The sequence below is a fragment of the Narcine bancroftii genome, chromosome 2, assembly GCF_036971445.1.
Source record: "Narcine bancroftii isolate sNarBan1 chromosome 2, sNarBan1.hap1, whole genome shotgun sequence".
In the NCBI taxonomy this organism is placed as follows: domain Eukaryota; kingdom Metazoa; phylum Chordata; class Chondrichthyes; order Torpediniformes; family Narcinidae; genus Narcine; species Narcine bancroftii.
Genome location: NC_091470.1, coordinates 292,523,639 through 292,549,197, shown reverse-complemented (window position 1 = coordinate 292,549,197; position 25,559 = coordinate 292,523,639). Strand labels below are relative to the sequence as shown.

Sequence of the window (25,559 nt, the reverse complement as noted above, 5' to 3'; positions counted from 1 at the left end):
ACCTCCTTTGAAGAAGACCGCAGAGTCCACCTCACTGACAAAAGACAAAGGAGGAAAAACCCAACACCCAACCCCAACCCACCAAATTTCCCTTGCAACAGCTGCAACCGTGTCTGCCTGTCCCGCATCGGACTTGTCAGCCACAAACGAGCCTGCAGCTGACGTGGACATTACCCCTCCATTAATCTTCGTCCGCGAAGCCAAAGAAAGAAAGAATTCAATCGTTACCCTGATTTTCTGCCTTCCTAAATGCTTTCCTAATCCATGTGTTTTGCACATCAAAAAAAGAATGTCTTGAAGACTTAAAGAAGGGTAGTATTGTGCTCTGATTCGTACATTGTGGCCACTGGAATCACAGAGGACGTGATGAAATAAGCACACAAGGCATTTTTAGAGTGAATCAAATGGATTTACTCTTCATAACCCATGCAACCTTTTAAAAGCCAGAATCGGGTGCTCGAAATGCACTGACGTAATCACGCACTGATGTCACATAGCCAGTTTGATGCCTTCTCAGAGTAGTAGTGCCGCTTCACGCTCCCACCTTCCCCCCCACCCCAGAACCGAACTGGCAGAAAGGTTAGTCTGTCTAGGGAGACTGTTGGCTATTGCAGTGGGGAAGATGTCCACATAAGCTGGTTTAAGCCTATCATTAATGAAAGACTGTGGCTTCCCTCCAATGTCCAAACTACAGGTCGACCTAGTTTGTCAGAGTATCCTATAAGGTCCTTCATAAGGCGGGTACAATAGTTGACCGAGTGTTTCCCTACGGACAAAGACATATTCATCAGTTTTTGAGGTCTTCAGGCACAAAGGAAGAGTGCTCACCGTGCAGCAATTAGTGGTATAGGGGTCAATTTTCCTACAGTCTCCCTTAGCCTGCTAAACAGATCCTTAGGTTAATCATTGGAATTGGAATGATAGGGGATGAACTCCCCTGGGACCACCAAAGGTGCACCGTACACGAGCTCTGCAGGTGAAGCTTGGAGATTCGCTTTGGATTTGTTCTAAGGCCCAGTAATACCCAGCTCGTATGACCAGCTCGAGCCTTCTAACCGAACCATCAAGGCTGACTTGGGATGATGATGAAATCTTTCCACCATTCCATGAGCCTGGGGATGATAGGTATTTGTATGATGAATTGTTGTCCCAAGCAAGCAAGACAATGCTGTCCACAGCGAGGAAGTAAATTTGGTCCTCTATCCGAAGTAACATTGTTACAGAGTATTTAGAGGTGGTTTGGGAGGAATTGTTAGAGCAGCTTGCACACACATATTTTAAAACAGAATATTTGCAGGACTTTTGCAGAATTTTGCAAGAAAGCAACAAAGTTGCAGAATACAGTTTGCCTGGGAGAGCATGTGATCTCTGCAGGCAGAGGAGAACAGGTTTGCTCTCAGAGAGGAGAGCCATAGAAATTAGTTCCTGAAGGACAAGCTGGCAAACTTTGGAAGGCTGCTTGGTCAACAGAGAAGACTGGCAGTCTTAAAGGTGACCTGAAAGAAAGAGGATCATCTGGAGAACCCTGAAGGAGGCAAGTTTCGTCAGCAAGACTGATTGAGAAGGAATCAGTTGCGAATGTCCTGGAAAAGGAATCTCTCTCGGAAAACCAGCAAGAACCCTCCTGAGTGGTAACCATTTGCCTGTTAAGCACCAAAGACTGGTGAACTTTGTTAAAGCTAATTTCCGTGCACAATACAAGAATTGCCTATAACCAGTGAGATTAAACTGATCCAAAGAATCTTAAATATACATTACACACAACTGCGTTTAGTATTAGAGGGAGGATTAGATAGTTAGGTAAGTTAAGTAAGTTGATAGTAATAAGTTAAAGTTCAATTCTGTTTTCTTGTTCAATTGTAATTAAAAACTACTTGTGTTTAAGTAACCCTGTGTTGTGGTTGCATATCTATTGCTGCTGGTTTTTGGGATCCTCTGGAATCTGTAACAACATGCGTCAGTAAATCAAAACAAGACATCCAGGAACTAAGGAACACCCAAGTGCAAGTGTCTGCAGAAGCATCCATCATAAGCACGACTTCGGGCCACCATAACCCAGAGTGCCTATATTTTCTTCTCATTAAGAAATTTTTAACCAGCAAGTTGTTCAGTTATGCTGTTTTATGGTCAATAATCCCTAATGTCATTTATTCACATGGATTTTTCAACGTGATCTTGTATTTTTTTACTTCTGTTCAGTTTTTTACATGCATCTTTACAAAGTACATTTCTGTACTTAAGGTTAGGAAATAAGAGTTGATGAAATAATAAAACAGAATCTTTCAATACATTAAATGAATGTTTAAAATTTTGCAGGAAAAACTGTTTTATTCCAAATGTGTGGTTTGTGACTCTTTGGTTAAACTTGGGATGATGTACAACATTTCTTATTAAGTTTTATTCGATATCCATATGACAGAATTTGAATATACAAATAAAATTTGTTCTCTACAAATTTCTGCATTGTTTTCTCTATAAAAGCAAAGGGCCACTGCTTCCCAAACCCATCCAGATAATCTGCATCAGATGTTCTTTCTTTGGCTTGGCTTCGCGGACGAAGATTTATGGAGGGGGTAAAAGTCCACGTCAGCTGCAGGCTCGTTTGTGGCTGACAAGTCCGATGCGGGACAGGCAGACACGGTTGCAGCGGCTGCAGGGGAAAATTGGTTGGTTGGGGTTGGGTGTTGGGTTTTTCCTCCTTTGCCTTTTGTCAGTGAGGTGGGCTCTGCGGTCTTCTTCAAAGGAGGTTGCTGCCCGCCAAACTGTGAGGCGCCAAGTTGCACGGTTTGAGGCGATATCAGCCCACTGGCGGTGGTCAATGTGGCAGGCACCAAGAGATTTCTTTAGGCAGTCCTTGTACCTTTTCTTTGGTGCACCTCTGTCACGGTGGCCAGTGGAGAGCTCGCCATATAACATGATCTTGGGAAGGCGATGGTCCTCCATTCTGGAGACGTGACCCACCCAGCGCAGCTGGATCTTCAGCAGCGTGGACTCGATGCTGTCGACCTCTGCCATCTCGAGTACTTCGACGTTAGGGATGAAAGCGCTCTAATGGATGTTGAGGATGGAGCGGAGACAACGTTGGTGGAAGCGTTCTAGGAGCCGTAGGTGATGTCAGTAGAGGACCCATGATTCGGAGCCGAACAGGAGTGTGGGTATGACAATGGCTCTGTATACGCTTATCTTTGTGAGGTTTTTCAGTTGGTTGTTTTTCCAGACTCTTTTGTGTAGTCTTCCAAAGGCGCTATTTGCCTTGGCGAGTTCTATTTTGTTCTATTTTGGTGTTTTTTGCCATCTTCCTTTCAATTATAGCATTTAGTGAATAAAATACAAAGGTAATTGAGATATGCACTTTAAAACTAGGCAATTCAGCTTATACCCATCTCAATTGAATTTCTAAACAAAATGATGCCAGTATAGAATGTGATGTCCTGAAATTTGATTATGTACTTTAAAGCAAATCATTAATTAAATGTCATCAATTTTAAAATTCAAGCATTCTACAGGCACAGGTTTTCGTTGCTGTTTTAGTTAAAGCATAACATTTTAATGTGGTCAATGTAATAATCATGCAACTACTTGCAAGAATATTTTCTTTGTGTTTAATATGTTGCCTAAGAATATAAAGGCTTTGCATCTTTAACATCCAAACGTATGGTGAATTTTTTTCCTTTTTAGCTGTCTACTTATTACCATGTTACTTGCATCCACAGATCCCGTGCCAGTCATACTGAGCATCAGGCCTTTTGTTTTGCAAGACCTATCAGCAGACAAGCTTCCTTGCCAAATATAAGGAATTTTAAAATCAAGTATGAGACTTCCAAAGTGGCTGGTGATGCAGCATTGGAAAAAATCAACTTCTTGGAGAATGAACTTGCTAAACTAAAGGAGCAAATTGCCATGATCGTGACAGAACAAGAACAAAGAAATCTCTCGACAGGTATATGCAATGTTTAGGTGTCAGTTATTTAAATTTCTCCAGTGTTCATTTTAATTCCCCGCCCCCCCCCCCCCCCCCCCCCCCCCGATCAGGCTGGTGCTGTTCATAAGTCTACTGTCCAAGTGATACCGTTTATTTTGGCAAATAAGTTGAGTTGTGAATCCCTGCACTCGATATCCATGTATTCCATTCCTCGCAAATGTGGTCTTTGAATGGCTTGTTCAAGCAGATATCAAGAGGTTGCAATATAGATATCAAACCACTTGCCATGTAAGTACAGTAGAACCTCGTTAGAACGCGTTTGTTGTGGTTCAAGATTTCATACCACGTTACAGCCGAGTCGCGTTACAGGTGCATATACGTCATGATTCAGGAAGCAGGAAAACTGAATATTTAAACTCCACATTCAGGTACACAATCCTTTATCCGGAACCCTTGGGGGACAGTGTATTCCGAATTTCAGATTTTTCAGGATTTCGGAAAGCCAGATTTAAGCCAATCCAACTCGCACTGCCGGTCTTTCCCCCTCGCCCACCCAACTCACGCTGCCATCTCTTTCCCCACTTGCCGGTTTTTGGAGTTTGTAAATGAGTCATAAGATTCCATTTTTTAGTTTGTGGCTGTTCACCACTGTTAGCCTGGCATCCTAAAATCAACGTTTGGGGTCCACAGACACCCACGCTATAAGCGATTCCACGGATTAACGAATCATGTTCTAATGAGGCTTCACTGTATTATGTAATGCTAATCTACTTTTACTCTTCTCAGTTAAGTGGCTACAAAACATATCTCAGACCAGCAAACTCCATTTTTTTTTGCATAAACTGGTTGGCTGCCCGTTCCACACATTGTTTATCCATAGTTTTTTTTAACCATTTTCATCCATCCATTCTTTTTCATGAAAATGTACAAAAATACCTGCAGGGAATTTATTTTCAGTTTAATTTTGCAATTGAAGATTACCATGGGTCTTTGTCCCGTCGGACATGCACGATAACGCCACAATAAACCTGGTCCTTTCATGGCCTGTACTTCTGGTTTGCACAGTTTTAGCACCTTTCCATTCCACTGTTCCATTGTTGAAATTCATGGTTGTTTCGTTCATGTTTTCAGTATTTGCCAATGCAAGCTGGTGTTTCTGCCAGTTACATATAATAAACTGGTGAAAACTTCATTCTTTATGATCAAGATCTTTTGGTAGTTTCTGTGCAATTTTTGTTTTTTGGCGTAATACCAGATTTATTCTTTTCATGAAATGATTGCACCAGCCTTGTGTAGCTCAAAATCATCTCTGAGGTTTGGGTGTGACTGCCCGCTGTATTGCAAATGTTCTTATTTATTTCGGGTGACTGTAGCAATCTTGCTTCTGTTCACTTAGTATTTTTCTTAAAGTCTCTTCTCACCAACTTCTCGTCCTCATCCAATGTTCTCGCAGCAGCCCAGTTGTTGGTTTTCTTGGCCATTTCTATCACTTTCAACTTAAACCTCACTTCATATTTTCATCATGTGCTGCATTGTGTCATTGGACCCTCCATGATAGCAATCCCCTCCAGCCAATGCCCAGCAGATCAATCTGCACGAACTACGGAGGTCCATCTCTGGCATTGCGAGCTTTGGGGGGGTCGCCTTATACACCAGTCAACAGGGCATCTCAGGTAGCCAGAAAATGCCGGATATACCATAAAATCCCAAAATGGGGCTGAAAAGGGGTGGGGGGGGGTGGAGACGACTTGTATGCCAAAATAGATTGTAGTTTACTTGTATTTAACTCCTGCCATGAAGTAGCAGCATCCTTGATGTTGGTCATATTACGAATATAGAACATTCAGAATTATTGTGATCATTTTGAATTATTTATTTGTTATCTATGTAATGCAAAGATACACATGCAGCATGTCATGGTCTAAAAATTGTAGATGCCTTCATAAAAATGAATGACAGTACTTTGTTTTTATCAAGCTACTGTAAATTGTAAGCATGAGGATAACTGAAGAGACCACCATGAATTTGACTCTGGAGGGATGAATGTTGTCAAGAAGAAATGGAAATGAGTGTCAGCTTTCTTTCTACTATGGAGACATGAGGGTGCCAAAGTGGAATAAATCAATAAGTCTCTGGAGGAATTCAGTGGGTCAGGCAGAATCTCAAGAGGACAATGACATATGTTTGAACCCCTTCATATGAACTGAGAGTCATGGGGAAATAGGCACGATATTTTTAAAAAAAAGGTGAGGGGAAGTGAATGGGGCAAGATCAAGCAAACAGTAGTGGATCCAGGTGATAATTGTGGACAGTGGAAATAGTGATAAGATAGGAGGTGATAGATTGATAACAATGAACTGCAGATTATGGAATCTCATAAAGGAAGATGAAGAATGGAACCAAATTAAATGAGTAATGGTGACCTACTGGGAATAGTGGATGGTGACAATAGGAGACCTTAGGGAATAAAGGTTTGTGGGATGAACAGCTATGATGTGATCACACCTTCCTGCTTTCCACAGGAGTCGCTCACACTGAGTACCTGGTTCATCCTGACCCCAACCCATGCATTTTCTTCTGTAACCATAGGAAGTGTAACACCTTTCCCTGCACCACCTCCTCCTTCACATTCCATCCAGCAACTCAAACTGGTGAGATAGAGATTCACATGCATCTCCTTCATCTACACATATTACATTCGATAATCTCCATGGTCCCTCCACATTGGGGAGACCCCAAACGCAGTCAAGGTGACCACCAAGTACCTGCTCTTTCACTGCAAGGGTCACCTGGAACTCCTGGCTGCAATTTGTTTCAATCCTCTTTCTGACTCCCACACTGACCTGTCTTGAGTTTGGCCAGCAAAGCCAATGTTAAATCAAGCGCAGATTAAAGGAATGGCACATCCTATTCAGCCTGGAAAATCTACAACCCAACAGAATGAAGATTGAATTCTCCAAATCAGATGACTTAAACACATCTCTCCTCCCCGCATCCCTTTTTCTCTCCCTGATTCACCAAGGTATTTGTCCACCACCCCATTACCAGTTTCCCTTCCCCTATTTACTCCATCTGTTCATCATCTATACTCCACCAACTGCAACCTGTTTTCTTTATTTGGTTCCAGTCTTCACCTTTCTTATCAGATTCTATAATCTGTTATCCTTTGTCTCCACTTAATCATTTCCCAAATTCTTGCTACTATTTGCACCCTACCCTCTCCCACCTGACTACTGCTAGTCAATCCTTCCTCACCTAAATTCATTTATCATTTGCCTGTTCTTGCCCCACCCCTCCCCTTGCTGTCTTATCTTTACACTGGCTTTCTCCTTTCTTCAGTCCAAATAATGGGATTCAGCACAAAGTCAACTGACCATTTCCCTTCACAGAAGCTGCCTGATTTGTTAAGTTCCTCCAGCAGCTCGTTTCTTTCATACATTTTTTAATGCTCTCAAGCTGATGCTGCCATAGAATATTACAACACAGAAACTGGCCTCTTCAGTCCTTGTCCATGCCAAACACCTACTCCCACCTAGTCTCATTGACCTCCACCCAGTTCAAACCGCGCCCCCCCCCCCCCCCCATAACTCTCCAATCCATGTACCTCTCCAAATTCCACTAAAATGTTAAAATTAACCCCATATTCACCACTTCAGCTGGAAGCTCGTTCCACACCCCCACCACTCTATGTCAAGAAGTTCCCTCTCATGTTCCCCTAAACTTTTCCCCTTTCATTCTTAGCACATCTCCTCTAGTTTGCCCTTGAAAGAATACTTTATTTCCATTTCTTTTCTGACCTACCAGTGTATTTGCCAGTTTTTAAAAATAAAACTGTGGTAACCAAAACAAAATATAACCAGGTGTGTACTGATGTGGGAAAATCAAATAGCACAGAACTGGCCTTTGAAAAGAGTATCCAAAATATGGAATGTGGAGCTGTCGAGCGGGTAATGTGTTCTACGTGGATAGCTTTAAAACTCAGCTTAATTGAAAATTGGAGGAAAAAATACTGGGGGCAGTAGATTTAAGGCATGTTGGATGTATGGAAGACGGGCAATATTAGGAAAGGATTTTTATACCGTTGTATGGTGCTCATTCCACAATAATTGTCATGTGAGAAGCAATCCCTTTTAAACCTCTAAGCTTATCATACATGTGTATAGGTATATAAATGTGTATATGTATCATATTACCTTTTCTACTGTTGTTAATTTCATCATCAATAAAACTGATTATGGTGATTTTGAAAGCATACTCTTATCCATTCAACATATATGGGGAGTGAATACATACTGAATACATGAATATCCCAAATGCACACGAGTTGCTCAAAGAAGATTCTGTAAATCACACAATATTCTATGCATAAACTTTTTGATAAATTATTTGTTTTCTTCTTACCCTTTTAAATGATAATTCTACATTTTAAGGCTAAGTGGAATTGATATAAATACAGCAAAAATAAATTGAATGTACTCACCATCACATAAATTGGCATATTTTCAAAGAGGATGTTGTTGCTTATCAGCCTACACTGTCTTTGCTGTCACTGAGCTTATTTTTATAGCTTGCATAAAATGTTTTTATTTTCACCAGGGTTGGGCTCCCACTAAAATTTAAAATTAATTCTAAATGTCACTAGAGCAATGCAGATGAATGCTGAGAACATTTAAACCTACTTGCTGCCTTGAATGATCTCTATTTCTCTGTTTGCATGTTTCATTTTAAAAGAAATGTCTAAATAAAGTAGGTGAAACTGCATTACAATTGGAGCAGAAAAAAATTTGGTTGCTCAGTAAGTTTCAAGATGTTTTCAAATCAATGTTCAAAGATTTTTATTCCTCTGGCTGTCCATCATTTTCTACTTAAACCTTAAGTTTGCTCTAATTCTGATATTTTCTGATTTCTCAGAATTTAACATCACTATAACAGTAGCATTCTTGTCACTTTCCAGCCACTTCTCTCGTTCATCTAATCAAATAATTAGGGTAATAAGTAATACCTTGAAAACATTTTGGCTTTAAATGCTTATAACAAGTAATTTCACATGATGATTGTAATTAATGGGCTATTGTCATATTCACACAGATAGGTATGGTTAAGCAATCTTTGTTTAAAACCATGCATAACATTTAGTTGCAAAATTTAAAATTGGAGGAACTCAATAGGTTGAGCAGAATCTGTGGCAGTGGCATGGGGAGGGGAGGAAGTTGTAGATGTTTTTGGTTGAGACCCTCCATTAAGACTGAATTACTACATTAACAAAAGTTCATTGTTTTTCGGCAATTCTATTTGGTGGAAGCATCTTGGTTGTGCCAAATCTTAAAGTGAGTGAGCAATCTTTGAGGGAAATAAAACAGTGGGTACCGTTTTTTTGAATTTTATTTTTGTTTTTCCATTGGCCTTTGTTTCCAATGGCGTTCTCTAATTTCTTTAAATAAACCATGATCAAGATCATCAATTTACACTGTATATCTTGTATATTGCTTTTCAACATTATTTTACACTGAGTTCAGAAAGAAATCTGTAACTCCTCAGGAGTTATGATATTAAATCATAATGTTGAATTTTCATGAGAACTTTGTTTGTCCTTTACTAATTCTTTACATATTTCCATTTTTGGTTACTATGCTGGAATAACACGTTTCACTTCATACTTTCAATTCAAGAGTATTGGACATGGAAGATAAATAGATCAGTGTGATACAGTTGAAAAAAACACAATTGAACTTGCCCATCCTTGGTACACATATGAGAGGGACTGATGCCGAGTTGCTGTGCTATAGGATGGGAGACAATGCATGAACAAAATCACATCAGAACCCAGCATATCTAATTTAAATTAACAATTTTTGCAAACATTTTTGGATCCAGTTGCCAATTGCATGAGAATGCTAGATGTATAAATACTGGATAAATTTAGATTATATTGACCTGCTTACAGATTTCTAATAGAGTGTGTCATGTTTTCATCTTCCAATTTGAACAATTTACAGAGAAAAAGATATCTGAAACACTAAAAGAGTGAGTGTAACTAAATAGCATTATTAGTTACCTTACTATGCCAAATTCAAAGCCAACAGATTAACAAATGGCTTCCATTTTGTAAATCATCCATTCTTCATCCTTGGCAATATTGTTACCATTGAATTTGGAGTCCGTCTTTTAACATGAAGTTAATCTCACATTCTCCCAGATAACTGCGGGCGAAACGGTTGGCATAGCAGTTAGCACAACACCTTTACAGCGCCAGCGATAGGATCCCTCGCTGTCTGTAAGGAGTTTGTACGTACTCCCCATGTCTGCATGAGTTTTCCCTGGGAGCTTTGGTTTCCTCCCACTGTTCAAAATGTACTGGGGATGTAGGTCATTTGGGTGTAAATTGGGTGGCATGAACTTGTGGGCTGAAATGGCCTGTTAATGTGCTGTATGTCTAAATTTAATAACTGGATTAATGGCATAATCAAAATCGTAGATGAGTTTATTTTCCAGATATGATTTGTGAATTCACCATGATCTTATTCCAGGGGAATTTTAATAACTGAGCCTCTTAATCTTTCTGTGATTTTCTCTGGTTTAGTGACACCTGATGCTGTTTCTCAATGTGTTCCGCCACCGCCACCACCTTTACCTCCTCCACCTCCTTTCCAGCGGAGTGGGTCTGCAATTGACCAAATCAAAGAAAGAAGGAGAAAGAAAGCTGACAGTGGTAAAAACTTGAGTAGGCCAAAACATCAAATGCCAAACATGTTGGAAGTTCTCAAAGACATCAACAAGGTGAAACTTCGATCAGTGAAGAAGTATGTAATTTTAAAATATTTGGCTAGTTTTGTCCCTAGCACTTGGTTACTCTGTATGGTATATTTGGCTAAGCAGTGCTAGTGCAGCCACAGATGCTAATTGTATATTTGGCTAAGCAGTGCTAGTGCAGCCACAGATGCTAATTAGTTGTGTCCGTCTGTCTTGAATTTGGAAAGTGATAAATATTATTGATATAACACAGTTTGAATCATCCCATGTTTGCATAAGAGATTATCATAACATCCTCATGTAAACTGATTAGCTACTTCAAACTGGGAAGATGCTTATGGCATCTTCTGAGGAGGAGGTTTGAGGTAAATCTGCCAAGCGTGAATTTCTATTTTATATCATTGAATGTTTGATAGAAGGATATTGATGGTGTGCAGACTGTTGAAATATAAAAATGTATGATGTAGTTTGCTGCTATATCCTCCTATCTGACAGCTAAAGCTATGTTAGATAGCATGGGTAGCCTACTCCTTAAAGATTTCATTTTTTAAAATTTATCCTTAGTTGAAAGTGGTATCTGCCAATGTCACCATTTATTGTCCTTCCATAGTTGCACTGAGAAGGCAGTTATGAGTGTAGGTCTTGAGTTGTGACAAGTCAGTTCAAGTGAAGGATGAGTGAAGAACATTCGAGATTTTCTTTTCCACAGCAATCCTGAGATACAAGAAACTGCAGATGCTAGAATTTTGAGCCGAGAGAAATGGACATTGAACATTTTGATCAGGCTCTTTTTTGAGACTATGGTGGGAAGGGGAGAAGCAAGCCAAGAATTAGACAAATGAAGGTGGGAGAGTTGGAATAAGGAGACAGGAGGGGATCTCAGTTGAGGGAAAGGTTGGTGGTGGAGTCATGGTGGAGATGGAAAATGGGAATAGGTAAAGGATAGTTGGGAACAATGAAATCAGATCAGGGTTAATGAAATTGGAAAATTAAGTGTTCATGCTATTGGACAATAGATCACCACAGTTTCCTATTGTTCAAATTTGGGCTGGGTCTCACCCTGGCAATGGATTATGTTAAGTACCGAGACATCTGTAGGAATGGGAGAGGAATTAAAATGGCTAGCAACCCAAAGTTTCAACTAACATACAAGGGCAGAGTCTGGGTGCTCATCAAGGTGGTTTCCAAGTCTCCATTTTGTCTTTCCAATGTGGAAGAGGAATCAGTGAGCCTTATTATTTTTTAGATTTTAGATTTCTTGTCAGAGTATGTGCATTACATTCATATACAACCCTGAGATTCCTTTTTCCTGTCAGCGCAGCAGAGTTGCCTCTAATTAATTAGTAGTGCGTAAAACAAAATGCACACAGTGTGACTATGTAAACAATCAAAAGAACTGTAAACAGATGCCAAATGTAAACAAACTGTGCAATACAGGGAGAGCAAAGAAAATCAATAAAGTGCACAGGTAAGAGTCCTTTAATGAGTCCATGATTGAGTTTATTGTTGAGGAGTTTGATGGTAGAGGGGTAGCAGCTGTTCATGAATCTGGTGGTACGAGTCTTGTGGCACCTATACCTCTTTCCTCATGGCAGCAGCAAGAACAGACCATGTACTGGATGTGTGGGTTTTTGATGATTGCTTCTGCCCTCCAATGGCAGCGTTTCCTGTAGATGTACTCAATAGTGGGGAGGGTTTTGTCTGTAATGTCCTGGGCTGTGTCCACTACCTTTTGAGGGCTTTATGCTTGGGTATTGGTGTTCCAATACCAGACCGCGATGCAGCCGGTCCAGCACACTTTCCGCCACACACCTGTAGAACTTTGCTGGGTTTCTGATGCCATACCAAACCTCCGCAAACTCCTGAGGAAGTAGAGGCGCTGATGTGTTTTCTTCACGGTGTCATTAGTGTGTTGGGTCTAGGAAAGATCCTCAAAGATAGTGTCTCCCAAGAACGTGAATGTGCTTACCCTCTCCTCTAATCCCCCCAATGATCACTGGATTGTATATCTCTGGCTTTCCTTTCCTGAAGTGAACAATCAGTTCCTTAATTTTGGTGACATTGAGTGCAAGGTTGTTATTGGTGTAACATTTAGCCATGTTTTCAATCTCCCTCCTTTGTGCTGACTCATCCCCTTCCTTTATACAACCCACTAGTATTGTCAGCAAATTTGTAGATGGTGTTATTGTTGTACTGAGCTGCACAGTCGTAAGTGGTAAAGTGAGTAGAGCAGGGGGTTAAGAACGCGGCTTTGTGGTGCTCCGGTATTGATGGAGATTGTGTAGGAGAAGTTCTTACCATTCTTCACTGATTGTGATCTGAAGGTGAGGAAGTCCATGATCCAATTACACAGTTGGGTGTTAACTCTCAGGTTTTGGAGTTTGCTGATCAGTTTTGAGGGGATGATGGTGTTAACTGCTGAACTGTAGTGGATAAAGAGCATCCTGATGTATGCATCTTTGCTGTCCAAATGTTCCAGGGATTTGTCTGGGGCCAGTGAGATGGTATCTGCCATAGACCTGTTGCTGCAATAGATGAACTGGAATAGATCCATGTCGCTGCTCAGATAGGGGCTGATCTGCTTCATCACCAGCCTTTCAAAAGACTTCATCACTGTTGATGTAAGTGCTACTGGTCAATAGTCATTAAGGCAGGTTACTGCACTCTTTCAGTATGATTGACCCCTGTTTGAAACAGGTGGGTACTACACTCTTCTGGGGTGAGATATTGAAGATGTTCGTGAATACCTTGGTAAGTTGATCAGCACAGATCCTTAGTGCTTGACCAGGAACTCCATCCGGGCTGGATGCCTTCTTCGGATTCACTCTCCTGAGGGCAGCATGTACATCATCCTCAGATATGGACAGGGTGGGATTGTTTGGGGACATGGGGGTGCAGAGGATTGGTTCTTCGCTGTTATTGTTGTAAATTTGGCATAGAAGGCATTGAGTTCCTCTGAAAAATAAGTTTTGCCGTCAGCTACTTTACTAGTTTTGGTTTTATGACAGGTTATGGCATTTAGTCCCTCCCGTAACTGTTGGGTATTCCTCATTGTTTCCATTCTCATCCAGAATCTCCACTTCATTCAGGTGATGGCCTTCCACAGGTCATACCTGTTCCTGCAGGGACCTCCGGACTTGAATGCCTGCCATCTGGCTCTCAACAGGTTCCGGATTTCATTGCTCATCCAATGCTTTGGTTGGGGAAAACCCTGAATGATTTGGTGGGGACACACTCATCCACAGTTGTTTTGATGAAGTGTGTGACAGACTCGTTGTACTCGTTCAGATTCTCAGCAGAGATCTTAAACACCGCCCAATCTGCTGAATCGAGGAAGTCCTATAATGATTCTTCAGCCTCCTGCAACCACTTTCTAGCTGTCCTGACCTCTGGAGTCTCTTTTTAGCCTCTGTCTGTATGAAGGCAGAAGGAGCACAGCTAGGTGATCAGACTTGCCAAAGTGAAGTCTTGGGAAAGAACGGTATGCCTTCCTTATCTTGGTGCTGTAATCAAGTGTGCTGGGACCTCTGGTACAGCAGGTTACATGCTAGTGCTAGTTAAGGTAGGGTTTTCTTGACATAGGCCTTGTTAAAGTCACCAACTAAGATTTGTAGTGTGCCATCTCTTGTTTACTGACCACATCATGTAGTTTCACGGGTGCTTGCTTGTAAATGACATTGGGAGGGATACAACTCCAGTGAGATTCGAGATGAGAACTCTCCAGGCAGATAAGGGTCTGCATTTAATTGTATTTGCTCTCAGGCAGTAGAGCAGGAGGTCAACAAAATTCTAAAGCCTGTGCACCACCCAGTATTATTGGAAAAACACATACTGCCTCCTCTCCCTTTTCTGGAATCCAAGTTCCGGTCGAGTCTATAGATGGTGAAACCGTCTGGTTAGGTAGTGGTGTCTGGTGTGTTCTCTGTTAGCCAGATCTCAGTGCAGCAAACAACTGAGATTTATCTTGCTTGTGTCTGTTAGTGTAGCCTTGCCCTCAGGTCATCAATTTTATTCTCCAGTGACTGGACATTTGCCCGTAATCCTGGATGGAAGGGGCAGTCTCGGCCCCTTGCACTTCAGCCTTATTTAAATCCCGGCCCTCACTCTACATTTCCAACCTTGACCTTAGGCGATATTCTGAAGAATACAACATTCTTGCAACAGATTCAGTTTTTAAAATCTGATTAATTGAATTTTAAATGCTCATCTACCTTGAGTGAGTTTTGTGCCTCTTGATGAGGGTCCAAAACTGACATACCCCAGAAATTTTGTCAAAGTGCATATACAGGACATTTCGCTGTCTTAAGTGTTTTACAATTAACTTCACATTCTATACATTGGTTTTTGTTAGGAAATAACAAGAAATAATGACATTTTTTTAATGGAATGCTAACAAATTTTAACAACACAAATAGAAAAAAGATTTTAAATGTGATTTCAGTACTGGACCAAAGTATAATAGCATATGCCATGACAAAGTTTCTAAGTAATCGAATTGGTTATAAATGTTTCTAGTTACAAAGCCCATTACAGTGGTTCAACTATGGTATTTGAATGGAATTGTCATGTGCACCAGGATATAGTAAAAAAAACTTTATTTTACATAGTATCCAGGTAAGTCAACTCATCCTTGAATACAAGTAATGCAAAATAAACAAAAGTGGAGATTTGAGCAGTACAGATAAAATATTCAGATAGAACAGTCAAAGGGCAGCATCGTTTTACTTACAACTGGTCTGTTCAATCATCTAACAGATGAAACTGTCCTTGACTCAGGTGGTGCAGAATGACAACTTCCAATGTAAACCTGGAAACTTTGCAGTTTCCATATAACCACTTACAGCACAGAACAGGCCAGTTCGGTCCTACTAGTTTCATCAACTCCCAGTCAGTAATTGCCCATGGCTTCAAAATATCTAACCTTCTGCTGGTAAGGAAACCAATTAATGCAACAAAATGGAACTTCCAATTTCCAATGCCATTTCCTCTTTACGTGTTTTTTTTGGAGCAAGGTGGCATATAGCACAACTCTTCACCACTCTGTTATTCCACTATCAACAAATTGTAAAATTATGTTCATGCCTCTTACCAGCTTGAAAGGATGTAGGGTAAATATCTCAGCAATTAGGTTTCATCTTGCTGTGCAAATGCTGCTTGCAAAGGACTCTCCCAAAGATAGTAGAGCATACAGGTATAAGGTGTTCCTGATTTTTCAGAGTTCACATCTGCTTCTGGAATGTAGCACTATAAAGTTGAAGGTTTACTGATTTCATTGCAGGTCTGTTGATTTAAACCCCAAACCAGACCAATGTATGGACAATCCAGCAGCTCTAATAGCTGCAGCTTTGAAACGAAAATTTGCACATCGCTACAAAAATGATAGTTCTGATGAAAGTTTTTCTTCAGATTCTGACTTCACGGCATGCACAGAATTACCAAAGGTAAATGAAAAAATTAAAGCAGTTATTTATGAATCATTGCATTCAAATAAATGATTTGGAGTGGGGTGGGGTGGGGGGGGTGGGAGAAGAATATTTTGGAGTATTTCCCTTTAATCTTTCTGTAGAAAGAGGCATGTCTTTTGGAAAATATCTGCATGTCATTTATTTGTGCAGTACACAAAAAAAGTCTGCTGATGCTGCAGTTAAGTGCAAATAAGCAAACACACTCGACCTCAGCATCTGCAGACTTTGTGGTTTAATGTCATTTTTTTCTTCTGCTTCCTTATTCTCTTCCCTGTAAGATCATTTGAAAAACCTCATAAGGTCATTTTGAAACCAATATCTCAGCATTCATTCGTTTTTTTAAAACTACATCAGTCTCCAGATACTTTGAATGCTGGATGAATGCAAATGATTGATTCTGTATTATTTATAAATGTCTCCGTTAAACACAATTCCTTCATCGAAAGTTCACCTCCTATGCCAGCATGTTAATGTTTATTACCATATGTTTTTCCATCTTTTCACACCATGCCTCCAATGCTGTCTTCATCAAATATTTCACCTTTGTACCTCTCTGACCACACCTTCCTTGCCAGGATGCTGAACTCTTTCCCCTCCTCCATGCTAATTTCTTTGACAAGAAATTGTAACATTCCAACTAAAGATTCTTTACCAATCTGCAACAGTCTTTCTCTTGGACACACTCCATCCATCAAGTTTCCTGCTCTTGACCTTTTCATTTTGAACTGCAGACAGAACATCAACTGCCTAGACTTCTCCACCCCTTCACCCATTCTAACCTTTGCCCCATGAAAATGCCACTCTCCACTCGCTCCATTCCAACCCCAATTTTATCATTGAACACACAGACAAGGGAAGTGTGGATGTGGTTTTATGTACTGATCTCAGCCTTATAGAGGGCAGGTGTTCAGCTCTTGGACACCAACTCGTATATACCCCTAGACCAGGACCCCATTGATCATCAATAGAATATTATCTCCTATACTATCAGAGACTTCCTACCACCATCTCTAACCCGATAGTTCTCAGTCCCACATTGCCCGCTTCTATTTCCCATGCAAGATTCACCAATGGGACTGCTTTGGCAGACCCATTGTTCCTGACTGTTCTTGCCCCACAAATTTTCTCTCCCCATAATTCAATAGTATCTTGTTTCCCCGCCACCTTCCTTTCAACTCCCACCTATCTTGGGGCACCACTGAAGCTCTCTACCTTTTTGAAAACCCACTTTCCCCATCCTTCACAGCCTCGAGGTCACCATGAATATGCAATCACTATACATGCATATTCCCCCTCAGGTGGGGCTCAGGGCTTTCTGTGTCTTTTTTAAATACAGCCTTTCAGAAGCTTCAGCCAACACTCCTTTGCTTGGAAGAACTCCTCACCCATGGTTGGTTCCAACTTCTCCCATTTTATCCATATCCAGAGTGTAGCAAAAGTAGAACCTGCACCAGTTATGTTTGTCTTTTTGTCAGGTATGTGAAACAGTCTGTGCCAATCCTATTTGGGTACTACGAAATGCCTCTGACAACTCCCCCACCCCCCCCCCCCTCCTTTCTGGACCTCTATCTCCCTTTCAGGAGACAAATTATTCATAGATACGTACTTCAGACCCATGGACTCGCTTAGCTGCATGGATTTTACCTGTTGCCTGTCACTATCACAATTCCTTCCATTCCACTACATCTGAAATGTTCTCTTTCTTCAAGAAAAGTGGCTTCTTTCAAGTCGAAATTGATAAAGTCCAGTGCTGGCACCTCCTCCTTTTCATGCACTTCTCTCACCTGACCTCTCCCTAGGCAGAATGACAATAGAGTCCCTTTGGTCCTAGCTTTCCTCCACATCCGACACCTGACAACTTCAGCAAGATCCCACACCAGTTACATCTTCTCCCCACCCTGATCTGCTTTTTGCAGATTCCCTGGTCCACTTTTACCTGCCTGCACACCCTTATGTCACCTTGGCTACTTCCCACTTTAATTGCAGAAAATGAAAATCTTATCCCTATATCTCCTTCCCCTCTATCAAGAACCATAAATAGACCTTCCATAAGAGGCAAAGATTTATATGCACATCTTCCGACCTAATCTAGGTTTGGTGTGCTTTGTATGGCCTCCACATTCTTGATACCAAAATGGAAATTGGGTGACCACTTCAAACAGGTCCAAGTTAGAACTCCCAGTTGCTAGCCATTTTAAATCTTATGATTCCCCACACAGATATTTCTGTCTTCAGTCTCATTCATTGTTGGGGTGAGGGTAAATGGAAACTTGATGAGCATGTGTTGCCCCCTCAACAGTCTTGATCCCAGCAGCATGAACTGTGAAATTTTAAATTTTAGTCAAACCTAAACCTCTATCTGGTTTCACTTTCCACCTCTCCTTTACTTGCTCTTCTCTCTAACTATCCATACCCCCTCCTAATGGTCTCTTTCCCCAACCTGTCACCAGCTCTTTTGGTCTCTATGTACCCTATTAATCCTTCCCACTTCAGTCTTGATAAAGGGTCCTCTCACTCCTCACCTACACTTATGTAACCTGTCGTGCCCTTCTTTTTAACAACATCCAATTATTTAAACTTCACTGCCTTGTCATCACCTTCAATATTATCTCTTGACTAATCCCACTTCCTCCAAATCAAAAGGGTAGCCATAGGTATCTCAAGAGCCTCTTCTATCCCTGCCTTTTTGTTTGCTATGTTGAGCAATCCATGTGAATGCTCCTCAACTCTTCCTCTGCTTCATTGACATTGGTGCTGCCTCATGCACCATGACGAGCTTATCAATTTTATCCACTTTGCTGCCAACCTCCACCCCAACCTCAGATTTACTTGGTTCATTTCTCACAACGTTCTCCCCTTTCTCAATCTCTGATCCCACCTTGGAAGACAAACTCTATGGACATTTTCTACAAACCACCAACTTCAACAGTTACCTCTACTTCATCTCTTCATCCCTGACCCCTATAAGGAGCCTATTCCTTTTTCGCAATTCCTCTGTGTCTATTCCATCTGCTACCAGGACAATGTCTTCAATGCACGATCGTCCTCTGCAAAAAACATGACTTCCTCTCTATTACCATCAACTCAGCCCTCCCCTGCATACCCTCCATTACCTGTACATCTGCCCAAGCCCATTCATTGTCCAGACACAAGGTCAAGATTCCCCTTGTTCTTACCTACCACTCAACAGCACTGCATCCAACATAACATCCACGTAATTTATACCACCTATAACATGATCCCACCATCAAACACATCTTCCCCTTTCCTCCCCTCTCTTCCTTCAACAGAGACTGGTCCCCAGATGACTCCCACACCCACTCCTCCCTTCCCACTCAATACCTCCTTGGTTCCTACCCCTGTGACTGCATGTGCCCACACCTCCTCCCTCCCCTCCATTCAGAGCCCCATAAATTCATTCCAAGTGAAGCAAAACTTCACTTGTGTATCTGCAGGTGTAAATCTACTGCATACAATACTCCCGTTGTGTCCACTCAACATCAGAGAGACTGGACACAGACCGGGAGATTGTTTTATGAGGACCCTCGCTTTGTCTGCTGCAATAGCAGTGATCTTCCAGTGACAACCATTTCAGTTCCATCATCTCGTGTACTCCCAAATGGAGACTTCCTGCAAATTGGAGAAACAATTTGCACCCTTCAACCACATAGCATTAACACCGACTTCTCTGGTTTCCATTAGGCACCCATTCCCCGTCCCTCCTTTTCCCTATTCCCATATCACCTTTCCTCTAGCTCTCAATCTTTCTCTTTTCCTATCCCTCAGTCTCTTTTCTTCCAGCTCATTCAAAGCTACCCCCTCTCCCCTGGTCAATTCTCAGCTTTTCATTCCAGCCCTCCTCTTCACTGTGGGCCTGTGCTCCTCCCTTACCCTTTCTTCCCTCCTCATCCTGCCCTCTTACCTTGACAGAGAGTTCAGGCCAAAAACATTGGTTATAGATCTTTCCTCCTATGAATGCTACAGGACCTGCTGAGTTTATCCAGCAGTTCTGTGAATTCACTACAGTTATAGCATCTGCATTTTTTTTTTAATATTGAGAATTTTCAATCAACATGCAGTCAAAACAAAGAATAATCAAAAAGAAAAGCATCAATATCAATAATATTAACATAATACAAATATCGATCCACATATCGATATTAAAGAAAGTGAGAAGAGTCAACATGTGATTCGATTATTATAAAGAAAAAAATTACATTAATACTACAAAAATGCAAATTCAATGTCCATGTTGAACCAAAGGGAAAAAAGATAATTGAAAGATGATAAAGAGAAAGAAGAACAAAATAAGAAGAACCCTCCCATACCCCAAAAAACAAGAAAAGAAAGAAAAAGAAAAGATTGGCTTCACCTAGGATAAACACCACTCTTATCAAGGGACAAATGACCTGACTGATCTAGGGTCCTTGGTGCTGCGAGCACTGGGGAAAGAGACAGGAAGCAGGAATCGTTAAAGATTTACCCCGATGTACCTTAGGTGTGATTTCCATATTATCATACCTGTTGCTGAGGTTATAGATGATCTTCTCCAGGGGAACACGTTTATGCATTTCTATATTCCAGCAGGCTAAACCTAGTTGGGAATCAGATTTCCAAGTAACTGCTACTCATTTCCTGGCCACTGCTAAAGCGAGCTTAACAAATTTTAATTGATATTTCAACAACCTCCCGTTAGGTCTTTTGTCTTCTAAATTCCCAATAAAAATAATTCAGGTACCTGAGGGTGTCGAATTCCAGTAATTTTCTTTCTAGGAGATTGCCCAAATCTTCCCAGAAATCCTCACTTTAGGGCATGGCCAGGTTGAATGCAAAAAAGTACCCATTTCTTAACCACATTGAAAACATTGGTCTGATATTTCCGATTTGAATTTATGTAACTTGTGGAGTAAGGTATAGCTGATGCAAGAAGTTAAATTGCACCAGCCGATACCTTACATTAATCATGTTAATCATGCTGTCCTGACACAAGTTGGACCAGCAAAATGGATCAACTTCCATACCCAAATCTGATTCCCACCTTTCTCTTGAGTTATCAAGCCCTTGTTTAGGGGTTCCTGCCTGAAGTAAGGAATACATTTTGAAAATAGTTTTTTTTTTGTGCTCCCCTTTTGAACCAGAGTGTCTATTTCGCTACACTGCGGTAAGGTTAGTGGCAGGACCTAACTTGTCCCTTAAACAAGGTCTTAACTGAAGATAGCAGAAAAAAAAGATGTATTTAAAACTCCATATTTATTTCTAATTTGCTCAAATGTCATAAATTGTGCCTGTTCATAACAATCCTCAATATACTTGACCCTCCCTGGGACCAAGTGTCCAGGATTTTATTTATCAAACGCTAATGAAATTAACATATTTTGAGCCGGGGTGTTTTAGGTGAAAGACCCCCCCCCCCCCAACCACTAAACTAATTTGACAATTTATTTTATTTCATGTTGTAATTATATGCTTTAATGGGTGGGGGGGGGGGTTCTTTAGGGCCAGATAATAATTTAGAATTCCATTTTTTTCTTTTTCTTTGGCTTGGCTTCGCGGACGAAGATTTATGGAGGGGGTAAAAGTCCACGTCAGCTGCAGGCTCATTTGTGGCTGACAAGTCCGATGCAGGACAGGCAGACACGGTTGCAGCGGCTGCAGGGGAAAATGGGTTGGTTGGGGTTGGGTGTTGGGTTTTTCCTCCTTTGCCTTTTGTCAGTGAGGTGGGCTCTGCGGTCTTCTTCAAAGGAGGTTGCTGCCCGCCGAACTGTGAGGCGCCAAGATGCACGGTTTGAGGCGATATCAGCCCACTGGCGGTGGTCAATGTGGCAGGCACCAAGAGATTTCTTTAGGCAGTCCTTGTACCTTTTCTTTGGTGCACCTCTGTCACGGTGGCCAGTGGAGAGCTCGCCATATAACACGATCTTGGGAAGGCGATGGTCCTCCATTCTGGAGACGTGACCCATCCAGCGCAGCTGTATCTTCAGCAGCGTGGACTCGATGCTGTCGACCTCTGCCATCTCGAGTACTTCGACGTTAGGGATGAAAGCGCTCCAATGGATGTTGAGGATGGAGCGGAGACAACGCTGGTGGAAGCGTTCTAGGAGCCGTAGGTGATGCCGGTAGAGGACCCATGATTCGGAGCCGAACAGGAGTGTGGGTATGACAACGGCTCTGTATACGCTTATCTTTGTGAGGTTTTTCAGTTGGTTGTTTTTCCAGACCCTTTTGTGTAGTCTTCCAAAGGCGCTATTTGCCTTGGCGAGTCTGTTGTCTATCTCATTGTCGATCCTTGCATCTGATGAAATGGTGCAGCCGAGATAGGTAAACTGGTTGACCGTTTTGAGTTTTGTGTGCCCGATGGAGATGTGAGGGGGCTGGTAGTCATGGTGGGGAGCTGGCTGATGGAGGACCTCAGTTTTCTTCAGGCTGACTTCCAGGCCAAACATTTTGGCAGTTTCCGCAAAGCAGGACGTCAAGCGCTGAAGAGCTGGCTCTGAATGGGCAACTAAAGCGGCATCGTCTGCAAAGAGTAGTTCACGGACAAGTTTCTCTTGTGTCTTGGTGTGAGCTTGCAGGCGCCTCAGATTGAAGAGACTGCCATCCGTGCGGTACCGGATGTAAACAGCGTCTTCATTGTTGGGGTCTTTCATGGCTTGGTTCAGCATCATGCTGAAGAAGATTGAAAAGAGGGTTGGTGCGAGAACACAGCCTTGCTTCACGCCACTGTTAATGGAGAAGGGTTCAGAGAGCTCATTGCTGTATCTGACCCAACCTTGTTGGTTTTCGTGCAGTTGGATAATCCATTTATATACCAGGTTTTTTGCTATCCTCTCATCAATCTTGTGCAGCTCCAATTTTACCCATGAAGACTTGACTTCTCCATCAAAGAGGCAGGTGACAAACTTCAGTTGAGTCGCCTAAAAGTATATTTTTGAAATCCGGGAGCATTAGTCCTCCCAAATCATGATTTCAAGTTAATTTATCAATAAAGACTCTGGAAGGTTTATGTTTCCACAGAAACTTACTGTTGCATTTATTAAGGTTTTGAAAGAATCTCTGGGGTATAGCAACAGGCAAACTTTGGGAAAAAAATATTGTACTCCAGGTTGAACATTCATTTTGATACAATTGATCCTTCCAAACAAAGTTATTGAGAGGGTCATCCATTTATTAATATAATTCCCAATTGTTTTGAAGGGAAGATAATTCAACTTGTGTAAATTCTGCAGATTGTTATCTACTTTGATACCTTAAATATTTAATCCCATTGAGCGACCACTTAAATTGAGAATTTCTCTTAATTTGTTCATAATTCCCACCCGTAAGTAGAACAACTTCGTTCTTGTCCCAATAAACTTTATAACCCAAATATAATCCCAAATCTTCCAAGTTAGACTTCAATTTTTGGAATGTGTTAACTGGTTCTGACTGATATATCAGAACATATCAGGAAATAAATTGATTTTATGTTCTTCTTGATTTATGTCTGGATCTAGATGGATGGATTCCACCAATTGTTCTCTAGGCAAATAGACAACCCTTTCTACTAGATCTGGACAGTGGGAATGCTGATGAACTTTGACCATTAGTTATTACTTTAGCTTTAGATTTATAATATAGATCTCTAACCCAATTAATAAATGTTAATTCTACTCCAAATTTTTCCAGAACTTTAAATAAAGAGTCCACTCCAGTCTGTCAAAGACTTTCTCCACATCTAGAGCCATGGAGACACTCAAGTCATCTCATTTGCACCTACATACATTGTCCATCGATTGCCTCCCCTGCACAAAACCAGTTTGATCAGTATTTATTAATTTAAGCATGGGTGTATGATGGTTTCAATGGATCCCTATTTTTTTTGGGAATCACTGTAATAACTGCTGTCGAAAATGACTCTAGAAGAGTAGGTCACTACTGCCTGATCTAATACATCCATAAACAGAGGTATTAATAAATCTAAATTCTTTGTAAAATTCCAATGAAAATCCATCCTCTCCCAGTGATTTATTAATTTGCAAGGAGGCCAAAGCTTCCCTATCTCAATTTGAGTAAAAGGAGTGTTTAACCCCTCCCATGCTTCTAAATTCAAATTTGGGAGATCCAATTGTGACAAGAAACTCAATTTTATTGAAATCTCCCACCGACTGAGATTTGCATAAATCAACATAAAATTGCTTGAAAACTTCATTTATATCCTCTGGTTTGTAAGAGATCCTGTCTGAGTCTAGCTTAATAGCATTTATTGTCCTGGAGGCTTGTTCTGATTTCAACTGCCAGGAGAGGACCTTATGGACTTTTTCCTCTAGTTCATAGTATTTCTGTTTAGATCTTATAATTTTTTCCACTTTATACGTATGTATTGTGTTATACTTGAGCTTTTTATTAGTGTTTATCCTCAGAGCCCACTCGTTGAAGGTCTTTTTACAAAACTAATCTCCTTTTCCAATTCTTCCACCTCCTTTGTATACTTTTATTTTAATTCTAGAGGTATAGCTAATTATTTGACCTCTCAAATATGCTTTTAACATGTCCTACAGAAGAAATTTATCTATGGTGGAATTATGTTCATCTCACAGAACTTTATTTGGGTCCAAATAGTTACAAAAATCTAGTCTTTTAACAGCAATGTATTAAGGGACCATCTATAGGACACCTCCTTCTTATCTGGCATATCAATAGTCAATACAAGAGGTGAGTGATCTAATCAGAGTCCTGCCTTATATTCAATTTTCATGATCCTACCCTGTAAATAAATCTATCCTCAAGTAGGAGCCTTCTCCAGATATCCTTTGTTCAGCTCCTCCATTAACCCCCAAGGTAGATCTAGCTGCCTTTGTCCTAATATATTTCCTTCCTGATCCATCCAGAACCAGATCCAGGCAGCAATTAGTCTCCACCCACTAGTATATTATCATGACTGTCACCCAATGTTAAAAAAATCATCTATCGTGAACTTATCATCTGTATCGGCGCATATAAAACATTAGGGTCCAGGTCCCAAATATATCCGACAGTGTATGAGTACATACCTACCTGAAGACTTTCTTTCACTCCCAACCAGGAACATTAGCTAGCCATTTAAATCCAAGGTTGCTGCCTTACCTACTAAGTCCCTCCAGCCTCTCTGTTCACACATGGCAATGTTTGTTTGGTGATGCATAAGTGATGCAAACTGGAGTACAAGAGCTTGGTATGTTATGAGCACTTTTTTTCTTTTAATAGTTTGGGCAACATTTGCTGAAGTCAACAGGAAAGAGAAAATCGTCATTGGATGACACATGATCAGTCGATCAAAATCTTGGACAGAGAAAAGCCTTGTACTCTTCCTCAAAAAAGGGTTTGGTTCTAATTGGTAAAGTGTATGAAGCAATACAGGCATCTGATTTCAATTTGCATTGTTAATAAATTCACATTTTAATGTC

The 25,559-nt window shown here is 41.0% G+C and overlaps 1 protein-coding gene across 5 annotated transcripts in view; it reads left to right on the top strand.

Annotated features, from left to right (window-relative positions):
* Positions 1-25,559, top strand: part of mtfr1 (mitochondrial fission regulator 1) — a 43,122-nt gene extending 17,563 nt beyond the window's left edge. For all 5 annotated transcript variants that reach the window (XM_069921379.1, XM_069921378.1, XM_069921377.1 and 2 more), the window contains 4 exons: positions 3,714-3,940; positions 10,503-10,722; positions 15,951-16,113; positions 25,360-25,559. In XM_069921379.1, the coding sequence (XP_069777480.1) occupies positions 3,714-3,940; positions 10,503-10,722; positions 15,951-16,113; positions 25,360-25,419 (670 nt within the window). In that variant the 3' untranslated portion in view covers positions 25,420-25,559. The remainder of the gene's footprint in view (positions 1-3,713; positions 3,941-10,502; positions 10,723-15,950; positions 16,114-25,359) is intronic.